Source organism: Myxozyma melibiosi (genome assembly GCF_037950935.1).
Source record: "Myxozyma melibiosi strain Phaff 52-87 chromosome Unknown BZA70scaffold_15, whole genome shotgun sequence".
In the NCBI taxonomy this organism is placed as follows: Eukaryota; Fungi; Ascomycota; class Lipomycetes; order Lipomycetales; family Lipomycetaceae; genus Myxozyma; species Myxozyma melibiosi.
In genome coordinates, this window is record NW_027042929.1 from 350,655 (window position 1) to 374,031 (window position 23,377).

Below are 23,377 nucleotides of genomic sequence, written 5' to 3' on the forward strand. Positions count from 1 at the left end.
TTTAATCTTAATAGAATTTATAATAGCGAGAGATTAAAAGCCTTGACTTTCTTGGCAGTTATCTGTATTGTAACTTGCTGCATTACAACAACACCAAATAACACCTCTGGCAACATAAAAGCAGCAACCGAGACTGAGATTAAGAAGACCGCGCGCCGCGCTATTTACAGCCTTCCAAACCCGGTAATCTCTCCCAACCTCCCAACCTCCCAGCCCGAACCGCACCAGGCCGGATCAAAATCGCGTTTTTAAATGCGCGTTTTGAAAGGAAGTGGGAGGGGGTGTGATATGTGCTTGGTGGCGAGAGGAGGAAGGGGAAAGGGGTTGGTGTGTATTGCCAGGCTGATTTATGATTATTTGCTGTCGTGTGTTTGGTTTCTTTACTACTTCATACACTACTACACCTACTTTCTACTTCAAACACCGCTCATCCTCTCCTCTCAAAATGGCGCGCATTCTTCAGTTCTTCAAAAATCTCACTTTTGTAAGTTCCTGACTCTTTTCCCCTCAACCACAAGATATATCTCGACGATATCTAGCTCACTTCCTCACGCGATACAGCACCACCACACACAAGCAACTACCACGACCCTTCCCGTCCCTACCGCACTCGAACAGGCCAGTTTCAGATTTCTTGTTTTTTGTGTCTGTATGAGGAGTAAAGACTAACATACTCACAGCAACAGCCCATGCATCCCGCATCGAGATTTAACGCGGCAGTGAAATACACCGTCGCGAGACTCCGCCGCGCGTTTCGTCGAGTACGTTCCCCTTCTTTTTCTTCTCTTCTGTTGAAACTTTATCTGTGGAAGTATACGAGGTAGAATATAAGAGTGTGATGAGCTGACAAATAAACAAAAACAGCGGAAATCGGCAACAGAAGGGAAGCACGGCACAGCATCTCGTCGCCGGTTTGGAAGAGGGCGGGGTTGTCGTCCTCGCCGAAGACGTCCGCGGATTGATATAGACGCATCAGCGAACGATACTACTGCAAAAAAGAGGGCTCTTGATGCCGCTGATCCATGGATCACTGAGATACCCGTCATCTCCCCTCCTCGTTCTTCATCCTCCTCCTCCTCCTCCTCCTCCGCCTCCTCTCATCGCCTTCCACGCACGCCTGTATCCCCGCGCACATCATCTGCGAGTTGGCGCCAGGACTGCCTAGACGCGCTAAAAGCCACTACCACCACCACCACCCTACCTTCTCCGCGACAGAACCCGCGGGTGACGATGATTCGGCGGAGTCCTACCATTTACGCAAAGTACTACGAGCACCCTCCTCCCACGACGCCACGTCCGACAGCAGAAGCAGCGAATGATGCGCAACGAACGAGCACCTTCACTGCCTTCGTCTCGCTATTTGAGACCGCGCTCGGTCGCGCCCTACGGTTTGGTTCTGTACATCCTCTAGACCGGGCATTTGAGCTGCCGCAAGCTGCCTCTGCGGCTGCTGCTGCAACAGCGGGCGGTGATCCGGATCTGTTTGTTGATGTCGATCTGGACTGTGCTGTTGTTGAGGATAAACTGGAGGGGAAGATACTTGTTGAGACGACTGTGGGTGGTGATGGGGGGATGAAGTCTGTGAGATTTGAGGATGGAGAGAGTGTTGGTATACCCGCGCCTGCTGTGTCTGTGACTGCTGTAGCTGTGTCTGACGACGATATCGAGGATGAGATTCAAAAGTCGATCGAGGGACTTTTCGATTCTCCTCCTCCTTCTTCTCCTCCTCCTCCTCCCTCTGCTGTTCCTCCTCCTCCTCCAGCAACGCAGCACGACAACGCCTCTCCTCCCCACCCAAAATCAAAGACCCACACCCCCCTCCCCCTCCTCCTCCCACAAAGCCCTCCCGCCACCACTCTCAACCCACCTCCCCACTCAACGACCTCGCCGCCGCCCGTCTGACACTAACCCTCCGCCAACGCCGCAGCCCATCCGCCCTCTCCCTCTCTCCTTCCCGTCAATCTTCCACCTTGCCGACTTCTCTCGCGGACAACGACGACGCGCTGTGTCTAAGGCCGATCAGCGTGGCGCGCGTGTTGGCTGGCGTCGCGGAGCATCAGGGGCGTGGCGGTGGGAGGTCGAAACGTGGGGTGTCTGTTGTTGATTGTCGCGGTGGGGCGAGCGAGAATGCGGTTGTGGTTAGCGACAGGTGTTGAATACCCCTCTTCTATTTGCGTTTTCTGATTTTTTTGTTTTTGTTCTCGGTTCTTTATTCGGTTCTTTTGAGCAGGCACTGCTGCTTCTTTCTGTTATGTTTTGGGATATCCCGTTTTCCGCCTTTCTACTCTTCCTCTCTGCTCTTCATCTCTTAGTTTTGGGTCTACTCTATAATATAACTTCCTCACTCCCACTCGTAATCCGTATCTTGCTTAGAACTGGGGTGGAGATATCAGTACAAACGCCTTATATATGTAAGTGTGTAGAGCGCGTGGAGATGTAAACAAACAAACAAAACCCTACGCGACGACGAAGCTTTCCCACCTGCACCCGACCCCGCGCAAGCAGTTCTTCCACAGCCACTCACTCACTCTCCTATCAGAACAAAACAAATCAAAAACGAACAGAAAGAAAGGGAAGAAGAAGAAGATGAGCCGAGACTCGACCAAAACCGACAGATTCGAAGACCTCGAGCTGCGCACGTCGCTGATTGCATTCGACCACTCGCGCGGGTACCGGAAGCAAGTACTTTCCGACCTCGCGCGGAAGGCTGCCGGGTTGCGGGTTTTTGCTGTTAGTGTTGATCAGTTTTTTGAGCTGTGGCGGAGACGGAGGAGAGGGAGGGGGGAGATGAGTGAGGAGGAGGAGAAGAGGGAGGTGGCGGGGGCGTGGATGGATGTGTATACTGGGATCAGCTTTGAAGCCGCGTACGTGAGACTGCAGCTTGAGGTCGTGGACGGACAGTTGAGGGTGCGGGAGAAGCTTAGTGTTGGGGTGCAGTGGTTTTCGCTGATGTTGATGGACGCGGTCGAGGAGTTTGAGTCTGTCGTGCCGCTTCTGTTTACGTCGGTGAGGAAGTACAGTCGAGAAGAAGAGGAGACGGTTGAGAAGATGGATGAGGACGTGCGAGCGCTTTATATCTCGACAGAGGCGGAAATACAGGAACGGCAGAGGTTTGGAGATATCACGAATCACTTCTCTGCGTCCAGGACTACTCAAGATGATACAGCGAATCGCTCGACTGGATCACTGGTGCCAAATCTGATGAAACGGTTCCCGCGCCCGGGGGTCGAGCAGGTCATAGACCGGTACTCGAACACACGAGCACTTTGCCTCAGCAGCCGCGATGCCAAACACTTTCTGCTCGCAGTTTATTTCCACAGTTCAGCGGTGTCGTAAGTCGTCTTTTCACCTCTACTAACCCCCATTCTATTCTCATCACCCCCTCCTGTTGTTCTCCATATCTCTTTCTCTTTATTAACACTGTCTTTATTAACACCCGCCTAGAAACATCATCCTCGGCTTTGCAATCAGAGACTATCCATCTCTCACGCATCGCCATACGGAATTCCTCGCCGTCCTCTACGCGCTGCGCGAGATGACGCCCGACGATGACCACGAGATTTCAATCGAGACCAGCGCGCCGGCTTGTGAAAGTACTGCTGCTTCTTTTTGAGCACTACCTCTTACAGATAGGAATTTGTAAACAAGAAGAAGCGGGTGTGCTAACGAGTTTGATTATATACAGGCCTACTACGATCGCTAAATCAACCACCATCGTTCACCGAGCCCGAGACTACCGCAACAGCAGAAAACGAAGAAGGAGAAGGAGAAACCCCGCTGCTGAAAGAGATAGTGCTGCACATCCTCCTCCGCCGCAGCCGCGGACAACGGGTCTCGATCGCTGCGTATAACTCTCTGGATAAAGAGGTGGTCGGAGTGAAGCAGTTGATGAGAAGTGTTTCTGTGCAGGGTGGTGATCAAGGGTGTTGTTTGAGGGGGTTCAAGAGATCGGTTGTATGCTGAGGCGGTATTCTCAAAGGCGTTTTTATGACTTTTTCTGTTTCTGTTTTATCTGAATAATTGATGTATATTTTCCAAACCATGTAGCTATAACCCAGCCTATTTTTTAGTCGTTCGTTTTCACGCGGGATGTCAGTCATACAGCAGCTGCCTCACCGCCAAAATCACATCCGAGCTCTTGGGCACCAAATTATGTCCTCCCCACTTCAAAGCCAACATACTAATCCTCCTAACCTCCTCGTCCTCGTCCGTTACCGGCACCACCACCTGCTCCACCTCCTTCACCACCTGCTCTATCTCGACCCCTTCTTCTTCCTCTCCGTCGGAGGAGGAGGGGTCGAGGAGAAGGGTGCCGTTGTCGGAGAATCGTTGGTAGAAGTGATATTCGCGCGTCTGCTGCTCGGCGATACTAACCACCTCAAATACACCGCTTCGTTCATTCTCAGCCATGCCAAGATACCTATTCAACTGCACAAGCCCCCCCTCCTCGTCTTCTGCAGACGCAGACGCAGACGCCCCGCGCAACGCGGCTTCAAGTAACCTCTCACCATGCGCAAACGGAATCTCCGCGTCATCAAACGAATGCACGATCAACACCTTCGTCCTGCGCGAGTTCCGCACGAACCGCTCGAGGCGCTCGTCGCTGCGGAACGGGTGCTGAATGAATCTCGAGACCAAACCCTGCGCCTGCGGCAGGTACGCTGCGGGACCGATCACAGGAACCGTACCGAACGCTTTGAAATCAAGCGCGACTTTTTCAATCGAGGAAAACCCAGCGATTGGCACGATCGCTTTGAATTCGACGGGGGGATCGGCGGCGAGGAGTAAGTCCGCGATTCCGATGACGACGCCGGTGCCGAGCGATTGGCCGACGAGCACGGTCTTGGACGGGGGGATTCCTGTGAGTTCAGTGATTGCGAGGGAGACGAATGCGCCGTCGGAGATCAGGGCGGATTCGCTGGGGAGACCGGTGGAGACGCCGAAGCCGCGGTAGTCGACGATGAAGAGGTGGGTGTGTGCGGGTGAGGAGGTGAGGAGGGCGCGGTAGATGTCTGGGCGGTGGATAGACGATATGCAGCCCGCGTTTCCATGAACTGTGCTCCATCAGCCTCCATCCTCCATACTCACAACAAACAAAATCACTCACAGTAGATGATAACCCGAGCATGCGGATCCTCGCGCAAGATACTCAAATGCACCTTCGCGAGCTCGTTCGCGTCAATCTCATCCTTACTCGGCTCGATCGCTCGCAACCGCGCCCGGTTGAGCTCGTATGCGTCGATCGGGAGGATGTGCCAACCGAATAATTTCTCACCATCCGGGGTCTCGAGCCAGAACGGGGCGACTTGATTTTCTGCAGAGTAGTTGGTTAGAATGAGTAGAACACAGTTGTGTAGTAGATCGACGTACTTGCAAAGCCGGAGGTCTCGGGATGGTATAGCGTCTCGTTGCTGCCCAATTTTATCCCGTTCATAAAGATAAAGCTAAGAATTCATCAGCCATCTCTCTTTGACTGCAATTGCGATTGCATTTTGTAGATAATCATGCATGAAATAGACATGATCTCACCCTCTCTGCACCGGCGCCGTAACCAGCGAAAACAAGAATCCGAGATACGCCAACCCCGCCAACACAATCAAATAAACCAATTTCTTCAAACCCATCGTGAACTGCTTCCTCTTTTATCTTCTCTTGAACATACAAAAAACAGCCTCCTCAGGTTAAACACAGTGGGAAACCCCACAATCCAGATCTCGACTCGACCCCAGCCGCACGCAGCAAACCTTGGCGCGATAAAACAAAAAAATTCTGGCGCAGGCCAAGATAACACCCAACTAGCTGTTCGTCTTTGATAAGCTAGTTTGGAGTTGATAAGCTGGCATTGAAGTTGTTGACGCGCTGGACGTGTTGTTTTGGAAATATAGACTTATAGAGAGATAGAGAAAGAGAGAGATATATAGAAGATGCATTTCTCGACAAGTATACCCAACGCGGTATCGCATATGAACGACCGGCTTCTCTTTGCCATTCCCAAAAGTACCTCCTCCTGCTTCTCTCTTCTTTTCCTCGACCGCTGCTAACATCTTCAATAGAGGGCCGTCTCCACCGCCAATGCATGGACCTGCTGAAAGGCGCCGACATCCAATTCACCCGCGCCAACCGCCTCGACCTCGCTCTCTCCACCAACCTCCCGATCACGCTCGTGTTCCTGCCCGCGGCCGACATCCCGCTCTTCGTCGGCGAAGGCCGCGTCGACCTCGGCATCACGGGCCAGGACCAGGTCGCTGAATCAGCGCAGACCGCGAACGTCGACGAGCTCTGCGATCTTGGGTTCGGCGGGTGTAAGCTCCAGGTCGAGGTCCCGGACAAAGGCGAGTTCACACAGCCCGAGCAATTAATCGGCAAGAGCGTCGTCACTTCCTTCCCCAACCTCGCGCGCACATACTTCCGCTCGCTCGAGCAGATACCCCCCGACGCACCGCTCAAGACAAACATCAAATACGTCGGCGGCTCAGTCGAAGCCTCGTGCGCGCTCGGCATCGCCGACGCGGTCGTCGACCTCGTTGAGTCAGGCGAGACCATGCGCGCCGCGGGTTTAAAAGCCATCGCGACAGTGTTCACCACCTCGGCCGTGCTGATTGCAAACAAAAACCCCGACCACGCCGACACGGTCGCGCTCGTGGTCAAGCGCATAATGGGCGTGCTGTCGGCGGATAAGTACGTGCTGTGCAATTACAACTGTCCGCGCGACAAGATCCCGCAGGTGCTCAAGATCACGCCGGGGAGACGGGCGCCGGCGATCTCGCCGCTGGAGAATGAGGAGTGGGTTGCGGTTAGTAGTTTGGTGGAGAAGAAGAAGGTGGCGGAGGTTATGGACCAGCTTAAACTCAGCGGGGCTGAGGATATCCTTGTGCTTTCTGTCTCCAACTCTAGAGTATGATTAGACAATAGACTAATATAGAAGAGACTCAATAGACCAAGAGAAGGAGGGGATATAACCAGCTCAAACTCTGCGCATTGTGTTCTCTCTTACTGGTTCATTTACGTTTACTAGAGTAATATAGAATAAAGCCGTAAAGGAAAGAGCAGGAGCTTGAGCATGAGCATGAGCATGAGAAGAAGAAGAGGTTATAAGCCAGAAGGAGCAATGAGGTTATATACCAGCTCAAACTCAGCGCCTTGTGCTCTCTCAACTTGCGAGTCTAATACTGGTATATTTACTTTTACTAGAGTGATTTAGGTTAGAAAACTTATAGAAGAACTAAGAACAAGAGAATTAGAAGTTTGAGGAGGGAGGTATGAGCCATCTTAAACTCAGTGCATTTGCTCTCTCAACTAGAGAGTCTATACCGGTCATTTATCGTTTACTAGAGTAATATAAGCAAAAGAATTATAGAGAATAAGAGAGAGCAAGATCAAGTGCAAGAGTTTGAACATGAGATGAAGAAGCAAGAAGGAGCGATGAGGTTATGAGCCATCTAAAACTCAGCGTATTGTGCTCTCTCAACTCACGAGTCTAATACCGTATGGTTTACCGTTCACTAGAGTACTATAGACGAAAGACTTACAGGCAAGAGCAGGAGCTTGAGCTTGAGCTTGAGCAAGAGCTTGAGCATGACGTTGAGAAGAAGAAGAACAGCCAAGAAAAGGCTATGAACCTGCTTAAGCTCAGTGCATTTGCTCTCTCTTAACTTGCGAGTCTAATACTGGTTCATTTACGTTTACTAGAGTAATATAGACAAAATAAATAAAGAGCAAGAGCAAGATCAAGTGCAAGAGCTTGGGAAGAAGCAAAAGCTCGAGCATGAGAAGAAGCAAGAAGGAGCAATGAGGTTACAACCCAGCCTAAACTCAGCGCCATATGCTCTCTCTCAGCTCGTGAATCTACGTCGGTTTATTTACGTTTACTAGAATAACATAGACGATACACTCAAATGGCAAGAGCTTGAGCTTAAGCAAGAGCAAGAACAATTGCAAAAGCATGAGCAAAAGACGAAGAAGAACCAGAACGAGGTTACAATCCAACTCAAACTCAGCGCCGTATGCTCTCTCACTTAGTCGAGTCTAGTTACTACCTAAGAGTCAATTCACAGAGTAAACAACAAGTTATATAACAAACACAAAGAACACCGAAGCAAGAACATGTATCCCATCCCCCCATCCTTCCACCCTACCACCCCACCCATCATAAACACATAAAATCATAAGCATAAAATCATACCTAACAAATAACACAACTTCCCCGTCTCTGCATCTCCTCCTCCCCACCCCCCTCCCCTCCCTCCCCTTCCACGTCCGGATCCGAAAGATGCCCCAACTGCTGCCCCCCCAACGTCTCTCTAAACAACATCTCCAGCACCTCCTCATCCCGACACACACCCTCCTCACTCCCTGAATACGGTTGGTGTAGGAGAATCATCTCTCTCAACGCGGCGCCGATCTTCCTCGTCCCGCTGCTGGTGCTGCCTTTTCTCAGTCCATGGCTCATGAACCGCGATAACCGCCGCTGCAGGACCGTAGGCGTCTGCTCGACCTGATGCAGCGAGCTCGGCGGCGACGCGGGCGCTATGTCACTACCCCACCGCCGCAGCACAGCATCCACATCGATCCCCACCGCCGCAGCGCTCTGCTCGCGCTCGCGCACCCAGCCTTCAAACCCGCAGATCACAAGACCAGCAGTCTGAAGCATCGCGGTCTGCACGTATTTCTTGTATCCGAAATACGGGTCTGCGGCGACGCCGGTGCAGTAGACTGACCAGTCGGCAGCGAGCTCGTGCGCGCGGGAGAAGGCTGCGGCGTGGACTTGCGTGAGGTGGTGGGTGAAGATGGGGGCGTATGCGTATGAGAAGTGGACGTAGATTTGGCCGGCGGAGAGGAGGATGAGGTCGTCGTCGTCGTCGGTGAATTCACATAGCGTCACTTTGCTGTCTGCTTCCTCAGACGGGGAGGAAGTGTCGACTGGTCTCTCAACGTAGAAAAGACTGTCGACTGCAGAGTTACTCACCCTCGGCGCGCCAGAGACAACTACCCGCTCCATATTCCTCCTCATGACAAGTAACAGGCCATACCACGTAATATTCGGACAATCATACACCGAGATCCTCATGACGATCCCCGGCACCCCATCCACCTCCCCCCCACCCTCCGCAACCGCATTACAAACAAGTGCACGCGTAACCTCCGCCGCGGCCTCAAGCACGCCATCTCCGATCCGCGTATTATCCAACTCGAGATTCCGCAGCAGCGGCAGCGCGCGCAGCATAGCAATCACGCCTTCGTCGTTTACATTTGCGCAGTTTGAAAACGAGGCGTGCTCGAGTCTGCGACAATGCTCCGCCAGACAGTGCAGGGTCGGACTGCCGACGTTGCCGACGCGGTCGCAGTCTAGGAAGGTGAGGTTGGGGGTTGTGGCGAGGACGGAGCGGAGACCGCGGTCGCCTACCATTCTTAGACCTGCGAGTTCGAGCTCGAGGAGTGCGGGGAGGTAGCCTGCGAGGTCTTTGAGGGCGCGGTTTGTAAGTTGCGTGCAGAATGAGAGGTTCAGGTGCTGCAACTGTCCAGCCGGAGTATGCTCGTCTTGCTGGTCTTCATGATCAGTGGTAGTTGATCCGGTGAGAAGCAGTCTGATCGAAGCGTCTTTAAGAGAGACGCAGTATGCCATAACAAGCCGGGTGAGGTTCGGCAAGATCTTATGCAGCGCGAGTAGAAACTTCTGCTCATGCACCCCCGTCAACGACGAGACATTCAAATCCCTCAACCCCGGACACGCCTCGATGATATCCAAAACCCCCGCGGCAGTAACGACGCTACAGTACGAAACGTCAAGCATGACAAGATCCCGACACGTCATACTAACCGTGAAACAACTCGCGTTGGTGAACGCAAACGTCCCGCTGACCACCAACCCGCGCAGTTTCTCGTTCGCGCGGAGTAAATGCGTGAGCGCGTTATGATCGAAATGCAGATTCTGCTCGAGCGAGAGGAACGTCAGGTTCCGCAGGCCGCCGTCGGAGAGGTCCACGAAATCCTGCGGCGAGAGGTTCTTGTGCCCGCGCAGGTTCAGACGACGCACGAACGGGGCCGCGTCGGAGACGAGGGTGAGCAGCCGTTCGGCGGACATTTCGCAGAAGAACTCGCTGCCGCCGATGAGTTGCCATAGTTTGCCGTCGCGGGAGAGGTCGTTCCAGGATCTGTTGACCTGCAATGATGTTAATATGCTAGCTGTAAGTAGAGAAGGTATGACGTACTCGACCAAGACGGATGATATCGAATGGCTCGAGATACTTGAAGATCCCGAGCAAGACCTCTCTCGGCAAGAGGTTGATACAGTCCGCCGTGCTTCTGACCTCTCTCTCACTCCCACACTCTCCCACACTCTCCTCACTATCTCTCTCCACAACGGTCTGCGACAGCGTACTCAGACTTCTTCCCAGCAAACTCGCAGAGGCCATTCTAGCTCGAACTACAAAGGACAAAGGTGAGGTGTACGCGGGGCTGTGATCCCAGATCAAATCCAAACTCCCAACGCGATGCGATGAGCGGTAAGGTTTGAGGAGATGTGAGCAGAGGGTTTGGTGTTGATGTTACTATTTTGTTATTGTTGCTATTCAAATAATTGCGACCATAAGACAGAGACCAACATGCACATGTAGTATAAATAAAAGTAGATAACGTAGATGAAGATGTAGACGTAGAAGAAAGAAAGAAAGAGAAACCCCAAACACCGCTTAACGCGAAAGCTATGATACAAGAAGAAACAAAGAGGCTGAAAAAATCTATGCGGCTAAGAGTTGAGCTAATACCTGACGGTGCTGGGGTTCTCGACCGGGGAGTAGATGATATCCTTCTCAGCGTGGGTGCGTCTGGTTGAGCCGACGCAGATGGAGAAGAACCAGAAGACGGAGGCGAGGAGGGCGGCGACGGCGGCACCCCAGCCGAGGCCGAGGGTGGTGTGGTTGAGGGAGGAGGAGATGTTGAGGTCTGAGGAGGAGAAGGCCTTTGACTCGGCGGCGAACATGCCGGTAGCGATGCCGATAGAGGCGAGGGAGCAGACGAAGGACATGACGGAGATGATGAGGGAGCAGAAGGAGCCGCCGCGGGAGTGGAAGGCAAAGAAGCCGGAGATGAACTCCATGATGGCGAAGACGGCGGCGAGGCAGAAGAGGATGGACATGGCGTAGGAGAGGGCCTTGACGCTCTTGAGCGCGGTGGAGACGGCGGAGGGGACGGTGATGTCAGCGCCGGCGGCTTCCTCGATGATGGAGATGGGGTTGAAGTAGAAGAGGCCCTTGGTTTTGGAGCAGGTGGTGTTCGAGTCGGTGGTGGTGCAGTAGTTCCAGAGGCCGACTTTGTAGGAGTCGGGGAGGCCGAGGTCTGATGCGGAGACGGTGGTGTCGTCGACGGTGACGGAGAGGTCAGAGAAGTCTAGGTCCATGAAGTAGAGCTTCGAGAGGAGGCCGGTGGAGGTGAGGTTGCCAACGATGACGAAGATGGTGAGGACGAAGGCGGCGATGGAGAAGAGGTAGGGGAAGGAGATGATGAAGCAGTTTCTTCCGGCGGCCATTGTGTTGATTGAGGAGTAGAGTAGGTCGAGAGAGAGAGTAGGTTGAGAGAGAGAGCTGATTGAGTAGAGAAGAGTAGTAGAAGTAGATAAGAGTAGTGGAGTAGATGAGAGAGAAGGGAAAAAGGGGCTTCTTAAGAAGGCGAGAAAACAACAAGGCGCAGCAGCAGCCACCAGCCACTTCGCGCGGAGGCTGGCTGGGCTGTGTCGCCGAGAATAGAACAGATAATATATAAATGTGGCTTGTGATTATGTACTTATGCCACAACCTGCTGACTAACATTGCTCTGGTGACGCGTGCAGTACGCGTGAGCCGCAATACGCAAGCACAGCCCGGAGACAGGAAGAGACTGAGCACAGTATGAGAAGAGACCGAGACTAAGAGAAGAAGAGACAATGGTGCACAGCCTGTTCTATTTCAATCTGGTAACAACAATGGCAATGACAATGCATTGCTCATCTACCATCTACTATCTACTCTCTACTCATCTACATCTACTCTCTTAGACTCAGCAGAGGTCAGTCGGCTGTTTACACTCTCCCCTTTCTGGCTCTACTCAGCCCTCTACTCCACTACTACACACACTCTTGCGATGACACTCGATGCTCATTAACTCGATATACTGCCTGTCCCAAAACACAATCATTCATCATACTCAATACAATAACAAGCAAAACAAAACAAACTCATAGACAACGCCTAAAACAATATCTACTCATGCTCACCCTTCTCTTCTCACACTCTACTCCCATTCGTGCTCTCCTCCACAATCATATTGTCAAACACAAACGGGCCCGCCTCGTTCGCTGGCGTCAGCACGCTGTTCAGATTCATCCGCGATATAACCTCCTCCATATCGCTCGCCAGCTTCTTTGGTTGTCCTATAGACTCTTCAACTGGCCCCCCACTACCCTCAACAGACCCACTAGCATCCTCACTCCCGCTCTGTGCGTCCTCCATCTCCTCCTCATCTGATGCATCCTTCACCGTCTGCCCCAACTCCTCGCTCGCACTCACCAACACCTCCTCCTCCTCCTCCTCCTCCTCCACTACCTCCCCCTCCCCCTCATCCTCCACCGTCGCCAACTCCGGCACATCCACATCCGCCTCCAAATCACACACCGCCCGGCAATTCGGACACAAAAACTGCGGATACGCCTTCACTATAATCGGCCGAATGCACTTGTAATGCCACACATGCGAGCACGGCGCCACAAACAGACTCTGGCACGGCGCAACCGCTACCAGACATATACTGCACTCCTGCTGCTGCCCCGCCGCCGGCTTGCTGTCCTGCGTCAGACTCCGCAGCCGCGAGTGCGCAGACACGTTGAAATTGTTGATCCGCTTCTGCCACGACCGATTGATCTCAACCCGCATCTTCACACACTTGTACACTTCCTCCGACCCGCCCCGGAAATCCATCCCGAGCTGTAGAATGTCGCCGTCTTTGATCGGGAATGCTTGCGAGGCCGTGCACGCCGGCGACAGTCGAATCCGATTAAGAAACGTCCCCGACGAGGACTTTACATCCTTCACATACCACTACTCGCTCATTAGCCTTCTCTCTAAATTCACTCTCCTCTCTTCTTCAGTAACTACTCACCTGCCCATTCTCCACCCACAACTCCGCATGCGTGCGCGAAACAACCTTACTCTTAAACACCACCGGCGCAAAACTCGCCTCCAGCTTCGGCAACTCCTTCTTATCCGTATACCTCCCCAGCCGAATCACAGACCCCGCCCGTCCCTTGCGCTCAATCGGCTCAAAGTACAGAGCAGGCGTAGCCGACGAATGATCAATGAACGGCGACATCCGAATACACGGCTCCTCATCCGCCGCCGCCGCCGCCGCTCCGCTCCCGCCCACCGACGACGACGACGCATCTTCGCTGCTCGACGACCCGGACGGCAAACTCGACGACAGCGGCGTCTGGTCTACAGCAACGGGTGGCGCCGCCGGCGTGGCGAGCGTGTGCGACCGGGGACGCAGCGACGAGCGAATAGACGCTGCAGCAGGCGACAGCGACGACGTCGACGTCGACGCCGGCACCGCGGTCGAGGACGAGGACGAGCTGCTGTTACTGTTGCTGTTACTGTTCGACGAGCGCGACAGCCGCGAGTTCGAGTACGAGCGGAAGGCAGCTGTGAGGCGCGGCCTCCGCGGCGTCGACTCTGCGGCAGAGGACATGGCAGATGATCTGGATAGTGTAAGAAGTAGCTGAAACCCACAGACAATCAGACAGACAATGTAGAATAAGACGGGCGCAGACGGACCACTCGGGAAAGGTGGAAAGACGAGCGAAAGCGTTCGAAGCAGGCGAAGCAGCGCAAGTGGAGCCGCGATAGCGTTGACCAAAGCTGTAGTTTTGTGTGTTTGTGCCGGAAATGTAGTGAGTTTGTGCAGTTGTGCCATTAACATTGCTGCGGCTCTGCAGCGCTGGCTACGTCATGAGCCCGGTCGAGATTTCATATTGTATGAGATTTGTTGGTTATTAGAGGAGAAATCTCGCGCTGTTGAATGCTGTTTTTACGTAGTTCAATCTGTAGTATAACTAAAATCCATGTGCAATAACAAAAGCCCACAATTTGCGGCACCCGCCCTACAATCCACCAACTCACCCCCCTCCTCCTCCCCCCTCTCCTCCCCTCCCCTCTCCCCCTCACAACAAACAGACAGCCAATTCCAGCATCTCTGCACCCCTCCGCTCCTCATTCCATCACCTCCGCGTCACCGTGATCGGGCTGGAATGTGCGCGGCCGCAGTCAGAAGAGGACCCCTGAGTTTGTAAGGGATTAGTCAGGCTCTTTATTTGGTTAGAGTTTAGTCTTCCGACGTTGCCGAGGAGTCTTCTCTCTTGCTGTTGGCTGTGAGAAGAGAAGGTATATTATAGAGAAGAACTGAAAGTGGGATTGGGACTGCTGTTACTGCAGATAAAAGATAGTAGGTAATTGATTTTTTGAGCAAGCGTAGAAGTGGCTTGTTCACATCTTCAGTAATTACCCAATCGAGTAATTGCAACTACAACACACTACACCTCCCAACTAATAACACACAGCTACAACTACACTTCTCAACCAATACACAACTACACAACACAATACAACTCACCCTCTCACTCAACTACACACAATTCACTCAACACACCTGCCCTCGTGGCTCGAGTCCTCCTCCTCCTCGGCCAACCCCCGGTGCGGCTTGCGGCTCGCCCGGCCTGTTCCCCGTCCCAACTTCCCACCCCGCCAACCTCACCTTCACCACTTTTAACCACCTCCACCCCCTCACTACTCCGCACACACCCAGCATCACGCGGCAATGGCAGAGACAACTCCCCCCCGCACGCCAATCATCGGCATCTCCCTCAAAATGTACTTCTCCCCCTCCCGCACCGCGTCCTACATCTCCTCCTTCGCACCCATCGCCTCCGCCGCATCCGCCCTCGGCGTCTCCACCTTCGTCATCCCAGACTTCCTCTCCGCCGCCTCCTGCGCCCACACCCTCAACTCCGTCTCAACACCAAACCCGTCCGCCCCCACCGGCGTCGGCGCCCAGGACTGTTTCTGGGAAGAAGAAGGCGCGTTCACGGGCGAGATCTCGCCGCGCCATCTGGCTGAGCTCGGCATCCGCTTCGTCGAACTAGGCCACGCCGAGCGCCGCCGTATATTCTCCGAGTCCGACGCCGACGTCGCGCGCAAGACCGCCGCGGCTGTGAAGAACAGCATAATCCCCGTCATCTGCGTCGGCGAAGTCGACCGCGACGAAGACAATATCCCCTCTGCCGTCGCTTTCGTCGCAGACCAGATCCGCGCCGCCGTCGCTGACATCCCAACCGACGCGCAAATCATCCTCGCATACGAACCCGTCTGGGCAATCGGCCAGCCCGTGCCCGCTCCGACGTCCTACATCAACGCCGTCTGCTCCGGTCTCAGATCCGTGCTGGACGCCGAACTCGGCAGGAAGGAATCCGCGAGGATAATTTATGGCGGGTCGGCGGGGCCGGGGTTGTTTGCTGAGCTTGATCCTGAGGCTGTTGATGGGTTGTTTATTGGGAGGTTTGGCCATGATGTGAAGAATTTTGAGATTATGGTTAAAGAGATCGCGGCGAAGAAGTACGCCTAACCTATTCTTCTCTCTTATCATGTTAAAAAAAGAAAAAAGCATTTTATAGACTCTATTGATACAAAATATACACCCGCTTCATCTACTCAGAAACTCATCGAGACTCATATCTCCCATCAACAAACTCCGCAATGGATCCTCTGCGCCCCATAGCTCATTCATATCACCCATCATTGTACTCTGCTGCTGTTGCTCGTTCATCCCCGGAAACAACAGGCCTCCCGTATTTCCCGACGTCACCGACACGCCCGTCATCGCCGTCGCCATCGCTGTAGCTGTAGATGTAGCTGTGGCCGCAACCCCACTCGACCCCACAAACCCCCCACTCTCGGTCGTCGTCCCCGCAATCGCGACCCCCATATTCACCCTCTCGCTCTGCTCGCCCGCAAGCCACATCCTCGTCGCCTCATCGATCGACGCGCGCTTGACAAACCCTTCATCCCGCATCCGCACCCGACTCCCGCTCACCCGCGACAGATCGACGTCGTGCTCCATGTTCTCGAGCGAGTCCAGCATCGAACACAGCCAGCTCACGCCCTTCCACCGCTTCTGCAACCGTCGTAATCCGTCCTTGCACGTCGCGAAACTGTGCTGCAGCGTATTCGCTGACGACCCTTTTATCTCCCCGCTGTCCCCTTCCACATCCACCATCAACGAATGCCACAACGACAAACTCGCACACCCAGCCATCAGCATCGGCTGCGACACAAACGGATTCGACAGCAGCGCCTCGGGCGCAACCAACTCTGCAAACGCAATCATGTCCGCAATACTAATCGCCGACGTCCGCGCCAGGTCCGCGTTCGGATCCGTCAGCCAGCCGCTGATGTCTAGCGCGCCGCGCGGGTAGACTAGGTCCGGGTGGTACACGGCCAGAATGATTGCGTGGTTCCAGACGTGTAGGAGTAAGAAGCACTGCGCGTGCGCGGTCTGTGCGAATGCTTGGAAATTTCGCACGTCGAATACGAGATCTGGCGGCAGCGACGCGTAAAACTCAGAGACCTCGGTCTGGAGTCCGACCAGCACGTTCTGCGTCTCTGTTCCTGTTCTCGTCTGACTCGTATGACTCGTCTGACTACCACCCCCGCGTTTCGCCGTCAAAGAATTCAAGGTGTCGCTGACTTTCCCCAGAATCGTCATCAACCTGCACAGGAACGGGAACGGATCACTCAGCCTCGACCCATCCGGCCCCAGAATCTCATTACCCGTCACGACATCCCCGACCTCATACTCAACCTGCTCCAGCAATATCGTACACACGCGCCCGGTCCCGCAGCTAATCAACCGATCCAAGCAAAACACGCCCCAAAATACCCTCCGCCGCTGCTCGACCTGCTCCCTGTCCGCGCCAAACACCGCCTCGCTCGCGCTCTTGTGCAGACCTAAATCGTAGCTCATCCGGATCGCAAGCCCGCTCCAGCTCCATAGCCCGCTGTCCCGGTCCTGCGCAAACTCGTGGTACGCAATCAGCAGTAGCGCGTATACCGTCTCCACGCTCGGAATCGCCAGGTGCGGAATCAGTAGAACCTTAGCCCGCTCGGCATAGAGCTCAGACAAGTCCTCGCCGCCGGCAGCTACGCCGTCGACCGTCGCCGCGATCGTGCCTGGTTGTAGCAGCTCGACTAGCGCCGCAATCGCATACAGCATGCACTCGCCCGCCACGCCGTTCCTTATCCGGTCGTCCATTTCCTCGCGCCTGAGAAATGGGAGGAAAGAAGATAACCTTGAGTAAAACACATCGAGCGCCTCTTTCGTCGGCCGCGCGAGTTCCACCGACGACGAAGCAGTCTGCGTCGACAGTGTCCTCAGCGTTTGATAGTTTGTCTGATACTCCACAGTCGACGACGCGTCCTCCGACGCTACCGAGCTCGAAAACATACCTTCATCCAAATTCGGCGGACGAGTGAATTCATACTGGTCAATCACAAACGGTCGCTCACCCCCCTCTTTATCATCCACCGTCCTACTCATCGCACTATCACCGCTACTCCCCGCAACAGCAGACCCCGTAGTCAAATTCACAGAAATCAGACGAAACTTGCCGTCCACAGGCGGCGCCACCGAAGTCGGTCCGAGCCACCGAAAGTATGGCTGCCGGATCAGGACCGAGTTGTCGGGCCTGGGTGAAGAGACGCTGTCGGACTGCTTTGCCCGGCTGTCTAGTTTCCGCTTTGTTCCCTGCGACGACGAGCGCTCGGAGGAAGGAGAGCCGGAGGGTGGCTCGCGCTCTTTGTAGATGCACTCTATCTGACGACTTGCGCACACAGTACACGGCTGAGTGCCCGAACACCTGATCTGCGCTTGTCAATCAGTGATTTTTCTCTATGAAATAAGCACAAGGGCAACATACCTTTTTCTGCTTACAGCTCTGACAGGCTCGACTGACCCTCTTTGCTCTGTGTACCACGTTCAAATCATCCTCATCGCCATCCCCTCCCGCGCCCGCCAACGAACTCATTCGCGACGGATCATACTGCGCCATAGCTTCGTCGACCACAAACCGTATTCGGCCCGCCATAGCGCTCTCTCTAGTTCTGCTGCAGCTCTCCGCAGTTGCTTGCAGTCCAGTCTTCTTCCCGCGGAAAAGTCCGAAATTCTAGTTTAGCGAGAAGGAGACGCCCCCGGGCGACGGTGCGGGTGGGTTCTGCTTCTCTGCTTATATAGTTTTCTGTCTGCGCTCCGCGTTTGGGCTCTGCGCCATGATTATGTCATTCTGCCCCCATCCCCAGGCGGTTTCGCATCCCGAACTCTTTCCATTTTCTACTCTGCTTGATCCGAGTTGCGCTGCGCTGTCTGCGCTTCCGTACTCTGCTTCCTGGCGACATGCGGAGAAAGCGCCGGGCTCAGGACCGAGACGCGTTTTGGATCTCCCAGCTACGAAACCCTTGTTTACAACCTTACAGATCTGGACAATGCATTATTATGAACACTACTAAACATGGAAAAGAAAGAGAGGAAAGATGTTTTAGTCTGCCAATCCTTGGATCAGCTCATGCACACCCCAAGCACCGGGGTCCGGCGGCAGCAGCTTCTTCTCGGCCAGACCGCCGACATAAGTAGCCCGACCGAGCTTGGGCATCAACTTCATCGTTCCCTCGGCTGCCTCCTTGGCCGCCTTTGCCGCCTTGTCGACGTTTCCGCCTTCGAACGCGGCCGAGAACGGGATCATGACGTCCATCACCGTGCGGTCGCCTTCTTTAGCTGGTGTGTGTGTTCTCAGCGACGCAAGAGCCTCGGCGGTCGCGGTCGCGAGAACTTGCTCGATCGGCGCGGATGAGGACGTGCTAGCAGCAGCGACAAGCGCGCTCATCAACGCGGCAAAGAAGATACCAAACACAGCACCGAGTGTTCCACCCATGTGGTCCTCGGTGATGTCGACCATAGCGTCAACAACGCGCAAGATCGACCCCGTCTTTGCCAGTCCAGAGTCCAGCAGCGCGAGCAGCGCGACCGCGCCGGCCTTGATAGTCTCGCCGCAGTCGCCGTCGCCCATCTCGGTATCCCACTCCGTCAGCTTCGGCTCAATCTCGATAATGTTCTCGCAAGCCTTGCGCAATTTCCGCTCTAGTGTCGCAGGCTCGACAGTGATGTCCTGCGCAAATGTCTTTTCAGCCTCGCCATTCTTGAGTTCCTCCACTGCAGCCTCGGACGAATACGACGCCGTCTTGGGCCAGCTAAGCGCGTCGGTAGGGGCGTCAAAGTACTTGAGGATTGTGGCCGCCTCAACGCTAGACTCACGCGCAGCGTAAGTGACATTGAGCAGCGTGATGGCAAACGCGGGCGCGTTAAGCGAGGTCATGAATGTTCCTGCCACAACACGCGAGGGAGTGATACCATGGTGCTTTTTCAGTCCCGAGATCGTGGCCTGTGTGGCAGCACGCAACTCTAGGGTCGACAGACCGCCGAGGTTGTTCATTAGCACGACAACCTCGTCGGTCTTTTCGAACGGGACATATGCCCGGTCGGCGTCGTTGGGATCGATCAGGTAGTTGAGTAGCTCGGCGATGAGATCGTCGACGGGCGGGATAGGCGTCACAGTTCGCACACCGGGCTCGTTGTGGATTCCCATTCCAATCTCGAGCGTGTTTGTCTCAATCGCGCCGTATGCTGTTGTCCGGCCGGGGACGTGGCAGTGATCGAGACCGGCAGAGATCGTGACGAGAGACTTGCCGACCGCGGTGCCGAGTCCCAGGATCTCGTCATACGAGCAGTCAGCGGACGCCATGCTTCCAAGGATCTTGTCCACTAGATACACTATTAGCACTAATCCAGCTCAAACAGGAAAAGAAGGAGCTCACAGATGATGGTGCCAGCAAGACCGCGACGGCCGACCATGCCACCGTTCTTCCGTCCGACAGCAACGTCATCGGCCGCCTTGACGACGCCGACCTTGTACCCCTCCGCCTTCATCTTCTCGCACGCCAGTCCGAAATGCAGCATGTCTCCGGTGTAGTTTGTGACAATCAGGATGTATCCATTATCAGACGGCACCGCCATGCAGCCCTTCTGCACCTGCTTGGCCGACGGCGAGGCAAACACGTCGCCGCAGACCGCAGCAGCAAGCATGCCCTCGCCCACGAAGCCCGCGTGCGCAGGCTCATGACCCGATCCACCACCACAGATAACCGAGACCTGCGAGCGCGGGTGGTTTTTTGCGTAGAGAACCTTCTCAGATCGGAGGAGCGCGAGACCAGGATGCGACGCCGCGGTGCCGAGCAGCGCCTGGTCGACGAGGCCGTCGATGGTCGGGTAAAAGTGCTTTGTGGCCATTGCTGGTGATGTGAATGCGATATCAGGAAGCGCAGAAGCAGAGACGAGCGTTATTATAGCCCGATGGCCTCTGCGGCACCGCGCCGGTGTCCTCGGTCGTCGTCCCCGCGTCCGGCATTGCTGTTCGGGGTCCATCCGCGCGCCCCCCGGACTTACTCCCGGTCTGCGGCTCACCTGCCCCTCCCCCGCATTTGCTTATGTAACAATGTATTTGTGTGTGACTAAGCACTTATGTCAGGCTGCTCTCTACTTCCTACCACACCGTGTGGCCGCCGGAGACGAGGATGTCGCTGCCGGTGCAGAACGACGACGCATCGCTCGCGAGCCACGCCGCTACGCCCCGCAACTCGTGTACCGCGCCGATTCTACCAAGTGGATTCAGACTGGCCCAGAACGCCTCGGTCTCGGGCTCGACGTCGAGCACCGCGGCAGTCATCTTAGTGCGGATGTGGCCTGGCGAGAGCGAGTTCACGCGGATGCCGAACTGGCCTAGTTCGCATGCCATCGAGCGCGCCATCTGGATCACTGCGGACTTGCTGATGTTGTATGCCGCCCATTTCATTTCCTGAGCTGGTGTTAGTCTTGAGCACGTGTAGGAGAGAGAGAGAAAACAGAGCTCACCCGGTTCACGACCGATCCAGACATGGAGGCTATCAAGATAATCGAGCCCGCAACGCCCGCGCGCTTCATTATAGAAGAAGCTGCCTGTGCAGAGTAAAACACACCACTGCAGTTAACGTCCATGACCTTCCGGAACAGCTCCGGAGGGTACTTTTCGACGTCGTTCTCGCTTCCAAGTATACCCGCCGCCGCAATCAGTACATCGACCTTGCCCTCATTCTCACTCGCAATCTCCTCAAACACGGCATTCACTTGCTCAGGATCCGTCACGTCTGCGGACTTGTACTTCAAACTCGTGCCCAACTTCTTGCAGTACGCAACCGCGGCCTCAAAGTCACTCGAGACCGACGTTGGCAGATCGATCGCGTAGACAGCAGCCCCGAGCTCGGCCAGCACAATACAAAATTCCAGTCCAAGTCCTCCATCTCCGCCGGTGACAGCCGCCGTTTTGCCCTTGAGACTAAACTCTGAGAATATCTCGGGCTTGACTTCGAACGACGGATCCGAAGCTGCCTTGAGCGCCGCGTTCACGCCGACTAATTTGTAAGGCACCGGCGCGAGATGCACGGGATTGCGCACTGCTGTTGCACTTGTGGAAGCTGCAGAGGGTGTCATTCTGTCTATACTGAGTGTTCTGATCTGCGATAGTTGCTGAGATGCTGAGTAGAGGAGCTGAGAGATCGATCGTCGTAGATCTAGCACCCCGCATCGTCATCCCAAAATGGAAATTATTTATTTCCCGATCTGTACTCCACCACCTAATGTATGAGCTAAAACCCAGTCTTATGAATGATGCTGTAGTATTGAAGATAAGCTGTTAGATATACTACTCTCTCATCAACATTCCCCGAACTTTGGTGCACCCGCACTTTGGCGCAAGAGAGCAGGCAGCATCGGTTTCTGAACACTATCTGTCGTCATCCAGAAAGGAGCTGATTACGTACACCCGACACCCTCGTCTATCTGGATACACGACACTTGTGCAGATACGTAGGGGTTATCCCAAAGCTGGTGCTGGGACATCTACCTCTATACGTACTAACAATCGGAAATAGCCCTGCTGCAACATAACAAAAGGTCGTACAGCGGTCAGTATCGATAGTAGAGAGGTCCCTGCCTCGAATCAGACTGCGAGTCTGAAGTAGGAATATCAGCTCAAGCACGCAACAAGCCATGCTAAGAAGACTCACGCTGTAATCACTGCGACTAGGCTGCGCTACCAACTTCCTGCTCAAGAATCTCCCAAATCCCTCGTCCAGTCTCACCCATCGTCGACCGAACGCTATACTGCGGTGCTCCAATCTCTGCAGTCGGCGACCCTGAACCCGGACTAGTTGACAGCTGTCGCGCAAACGCCGGACCATCGTCAAGTCTCGCAAACCTCAGCGTGTTCTCTTCCGACACCAAGTTCATCGCCATACTCGCCTCGTCTCCCGCATACGGATCCCCATTCTCATCCTCGTCGAACAGCGCGTGAGTCGCCCGCGACTGCGCAACGTCCTGTGCTGCTAGTGCTTTAAACCTTTCCGGGTCTCGCTGGTAAAGACCCGGGATCTCGCCTAAACCGCCTGACTTGAACGACCGCTTGAAATAGCTCAACACACGACCGACAAAGACGCGCCCGTTCCAACGGAACGGCGATTCCCGCTCTGCCTCATCGTACAAAAGCATCTCTTCCTCTGATTTTTCCGCGTACGAAAAGTCGAATTCAGATGTGAGCGGGTTCACAAGAGGATGCGAGGCCAGCGGGGAGAGCAGTTTGAGGATCGGAAGCGACGCGGGATAACTGTCTGGGAAGAAAAGCATGAATCGAAAGATGCCGCCCGCATAAGGACCTTTCCGTACAAAAATCACACCGTACCATATCTGGGGCGTCGTAGGCGACGTAGCGACATACACTCCGGACGGACACAGAGTCTTTATGTTTGCACTGTCCGAGGTGGTTAGTATGTGTCTTTGCGCGTGAAAACAGGTTAGAGATTCATACTACTCAACCAGAAGCTCCTGCAATGCAAACGACGATATGGCCGGAGTTGCTGCTACTCCCCTACTCATTCTGACCGCAGATTCGAACAAGAAGTTCCTCAATCTTAACCCTTCTCCAGTCAATTTACCTGCAGCAGATGAGATGCGAACAATGACAAGAAGCCTCTGCACGCGGCGCACGTGCAGCCCGTTTTCAGGGGTTGCTGACATTGAAGAGGGGCTGGTGGCAGGGCAAGGGTCCATCCGATCAATATTTGCAAAAACAAAAGTTTGGTCGCGCGCTGTGCATCTTATAATAACCAAAACAGAAGCAGCAAGCAAAGAAGAGGGATCGCAAGACGAGTCCTGTTCGATCTCA

The 23,377-nt window shown here is 54.5% G+C and overlaps 12 protein-coding genes across 12 annotated transcripts; 3 read left to right on the top strand and 9 right to left on the bottom strand.

Moving 5' to 3' along the window:
• Positions 1-228: 228 nt before the first annotated feature.
• On the bottom strand, positions 229-1,131 carry BZA70DRAFT_285128 (uncharacterized protein; the record flags this gene model as incomplete). The annotated part of the gene is made up of 4 exons (XM_064913677.1): positions 865-1,131; positions 681-761; positions 562-618; positions 229-484 (listed from the first exon to the last, which is right to left on the bottom strand). Coding segments are annotated over exons 1-3 (318 nt in total), but the record flags the coding sequence as incomplete, so codon positions are not given.
• Positions 1,132-2,488: 1,357 nt separating this feature from the next.
• Positions 2,489-3,963, top strand: BZA70DRAFT_312957 (uncharacterized protein; the record flags this gene model as incomplete). Its single annotated transcript, XM_064915004.1, has 3 exons — positions 2,489-3,332; positions 3,445-3,593; positions 3,686-3,963. Exons 1-3 carry the CDS (start codon positions 2,587-2,589, stop codon positions 3,961-3,963), a joined length of 1,173 nt encoding a protein of 390 aa, XP_064765866.1. The 5' UTR covers positions 2,489-2,586.
• Positions 3,964-3,971: 8 nt separating this feature from the next.
• Positions 3,972-5,754, bottom strand: BZA70DRAFT_94955 (Alpha/Beta hydrolase protein). Its single transcript, XM_064915563.1, has 4 exons — positions 5,530-5,754; positions 5,371-5,444; positions 5,108-5,314; positions 3,972-5,054 (listed from the first exon to the last, which is right to left on the bottom strand). Exons 1-4 carry the CDS (start codon positions 5,622-5,624, stop codon positions 4,093-4,095), a joined length of 1,338 nt encoding a protein of 445 aa, XP_064765867.1. The 5' UTR covers positions 5,625-5,754; the 3' UTR covers positions 3,972-4,092.
• A 170-nt stretch (positions 5,755-5,924) lies between these two features.
• On the top strand, positions 5,925-6,901 carry BZA70DRAFT_291988 (ATP phosphoribosyltransferase; the record flags this gene model as incomplete). Its single annotated transcript, XM_064914342.1, has 2 exons — positions 5,925-5,997; positions 6,054-6,901. The coding sequence occupies 2 exons, from the start codon at positions 5,925-5,927 to the stop codon at positions 6,899-6,901; spliced, it is 921 nt and encodes a 306-aa protein (XP_064765868.1).
• Positions 6,902-8,182: 1,281 nt separating this feature from the next.
• Positions 8,183-10,536, bottom strand: BZA70DRAFT_297686 (uncharacterized protein; the record flags this gene model as incomplete). The annotated part of the gene is made up of 2 exons (XM_064914574.1): positions 10,209-10,536; positions 8,183-10,159 (listed from the first exon to the last, which is right to left on the bottom strand). Exons 1-2 carry the CDS (start codon positions 10,410-10,412, stop codon positions 8,183-8,185), a joined length of 2,181 nt encoding a protein of 726 aa, XP_064765869.1. The 5' UTR covers positions 10,413-10,536.
• Positions 10,537-11,728, bottom strand: BZA70DRAFT_285143 (actin cortical patch SUR7/pH-response regulator pali). The gene has a single exon (XM_064913678.1). It carries the CDS (start codon positions 11,522-11,524, stop codon positions 10,757-10,759), a length of 768 nt encoding a protein of 255 aa, XP_064765870.1. The 5' UTR covers positions 11,525-11,728; the 3' UTR covers positions 10,537-10,756.
• Positions 11,729-11,929: 201 nt separating this feature from the next.
• On the bottom strand, positions 11,930-13,873 carry BZA70DRAFT_261231 (uncharacterized protein). The gene is made up of 2 exons (XM_064910896.1): positions 13,129-13,873; positions 11,930-13,067 (listed from the first exon to the last, which is right to left on the bottom strand). The coding sequence occupies exons 1-2, from the start codon at positions 13,711-13,713 to the stop codon at positions 12,258-12,260; spliced, it is 1,395 nt and encodes a 464-aa protein (XP_064765871.1). The 5' UTR covers positions 13,714-13,873; the 3' UTR covers positions 11,930-12,257.
• An 890-nt stretch (positions 13,874-14,763) lies between these two features.
• On the top strand, positions 14,764-15,712 carry BZA70DRAFT_285147 (triosephosphate isomerase). The gene has a single exon (XM_064913679.1). It carries the CDS (start codon positions 14,839-14,841, stop codon positions 15,640-15,642), a length of 804 nt encoding a protein of 267 aa, XP_064765872.1. The 5' UTR covers positions 14,764-14,838; the 3' UTR covers positions 15,643-15,712.
• BZA70DRAFT_312963 (fungal-specific transcription factor domain-containing protein) lies at positions 15,713-18,490 on the bottom strand. Its single transcript, XM_064915005.1, has 2 exons — positions 17,993-18,490; positions 15,713-17,937 (listed from the first exon to the last, which is right to left on the bottom strand). Exons 1-2 carry the CDS (start codon positions 18,158-18,160, stop codon positions 15,721-15,723), a joined length of 2,385 nt encoding a protein of 794 aa, XP_064765873.1. The 5' UTR covers positions 18,161-18,490; the 3' UTR covers positions 15,713-15,720.
• A 117-nt stretch (positions 18,491-18,607) lies between these two features.
• BZA70DRAFT_269775 (Dak1 domain-containing protein) lies at positions 18,608-20,412 on the bottom strand (the record flags this gene model as incomplete). The annotated part of the gene is made up of 2 exons (XM_064911235.1): positions 18,608-19,887; positions 19,941-20,412. 2 exons carry the CDS (start codon positions 20,410-20,412, stop codon positions 18,608-18,610), a joined length of 1,752 nt encoding a protein of 583 aa, XP_064765874.1.
• Positions 20,338-21,943, bottom strand: BZA70DRAFT_95579 (uncharacterized protein). Its single transcript, XM_064915565.1, has 2 exons — positions 21,034-21,943; positions 20,338-20,977 (listed from the first exon to the last, which is right to left on the bottom strand). The coding sequence occupies exons 1-2, from the start codon at positions 21,646-21,648 to the stop codon at positions 20,666-20,668; spliced, it is 927 nt and encodes a 308-aa protein (XP_064765875.1). The 5' UTR covers positions 21,649-21,943; the 3' UTR covers positions 20,338-20,665.
• A 296-nt stretch (positions 21,944-22,239) lies between these two features.
• On the bottom strand, positions 22,240-23,088 carry BZA70DRAFT_291996 (ubiquitin-conjugating enzyme/RWD-like protein; the record flags this gene model as incomplete). The annotated part of the gene is made up of 2 exons (XM_064914343.1): positions 22,240-22,963; positions 23,021-23,088. The coding sequence occupies 2 exons, from the start codon at positions 23,086-23,088 to the stop codon at positions 22,240-22,242; spliced, it is 792 nt and encodes a 263-aa protein (XP_064765876.1).
• Positions 23,089-23,377: the final 289 nt, after the last annotated feature.

Excerpts from the sequence above, each read along its gene's own strand:
- BZA70DRAFT_285143 (XM_064913678.1), bottom strand. The coding sequence starts at position 11,524 with ATGGCCGCCGGAAGAAACTGCTTCATCATCTCCTTCCCCTACCTCTTC.
- BZA70DRAFT_285147 (XM_064913679.1), top strand. The coding sequence starts at position 14,839 with ATGGCAGAGACAACTCCCCCCCGCACGCCAATCATCGGCATCTCCCTC.
- BZA70DRAFT_312963 (XM_064915005.1), bottom strand. The coding sequence starts at position 18,160 with ATGGCGGGCCGAATACGGTTTGTGGTCGACGAAGCTATGGCGCAGTAT. Across the intron at positions 17,938-17,992 it reads AGAGCTGTAAGCAGAAAAAG|ATCAGGTGTTCGGGCACTCA; the intron begins GTATGTTGCCCT and ends TGACAAGCGCAG.
- BZA70DRAFT_94955 (XM_064915563.1), bottom strand. The coding sequence starts at position 5,624 with ATGGGTTTGAAGAAATTGGTTTATTTGATTGTGTTGGCGGGGTTGGCG. Across the intron at positions 5,445-5,529 it reads ACGGCGCCGGTGCAGAGAGG|CTTTATCTTTATGAACGGGA; the intron begins GTGAGATCATGT and ends ATGAATTCTTAG. Across the intron at positions 5,315-5,370 it reads CGAGACCTCCGGCTTTGCAA|AAAATCAAGTCGCCCCGTTC; the intron begins GTACGTCGATCT and ends ACTACTCTGCAG.
- BZA70DRAFT_95579 (XM_064915565.1), bottom strand. The coding sequence starts at position 21,648 with ATGACACCCTCTGCAGCTTCCACAAGTGCAACAGCAGTGCGCAATCCC. Across the intron at positions 20,978-21,033 it reads CTGGATCGGTCGTGAACCGG|GAAATGAAATGGGCGGCATA; the intron begins GTGAGCTCTGTT and ends ACACCAGCTCAG.
- BZA70DRAFT_261231 (XM_064910896.1), bottom strand. The coding sequence starts at position 13,713 with ATGTCCTCTGCCGCAGAGTCGACGCCGCGGAGGCCGCGCCTCACAGCT. Across the intron at positions 13,068-13,128 it reads TGTGGGTGGAGAATGGGCAG|TGGTATGTGAAGGATGTAAA; the intron begins GTGAGTAGTTAC and ends ATGAGCGAGTAG.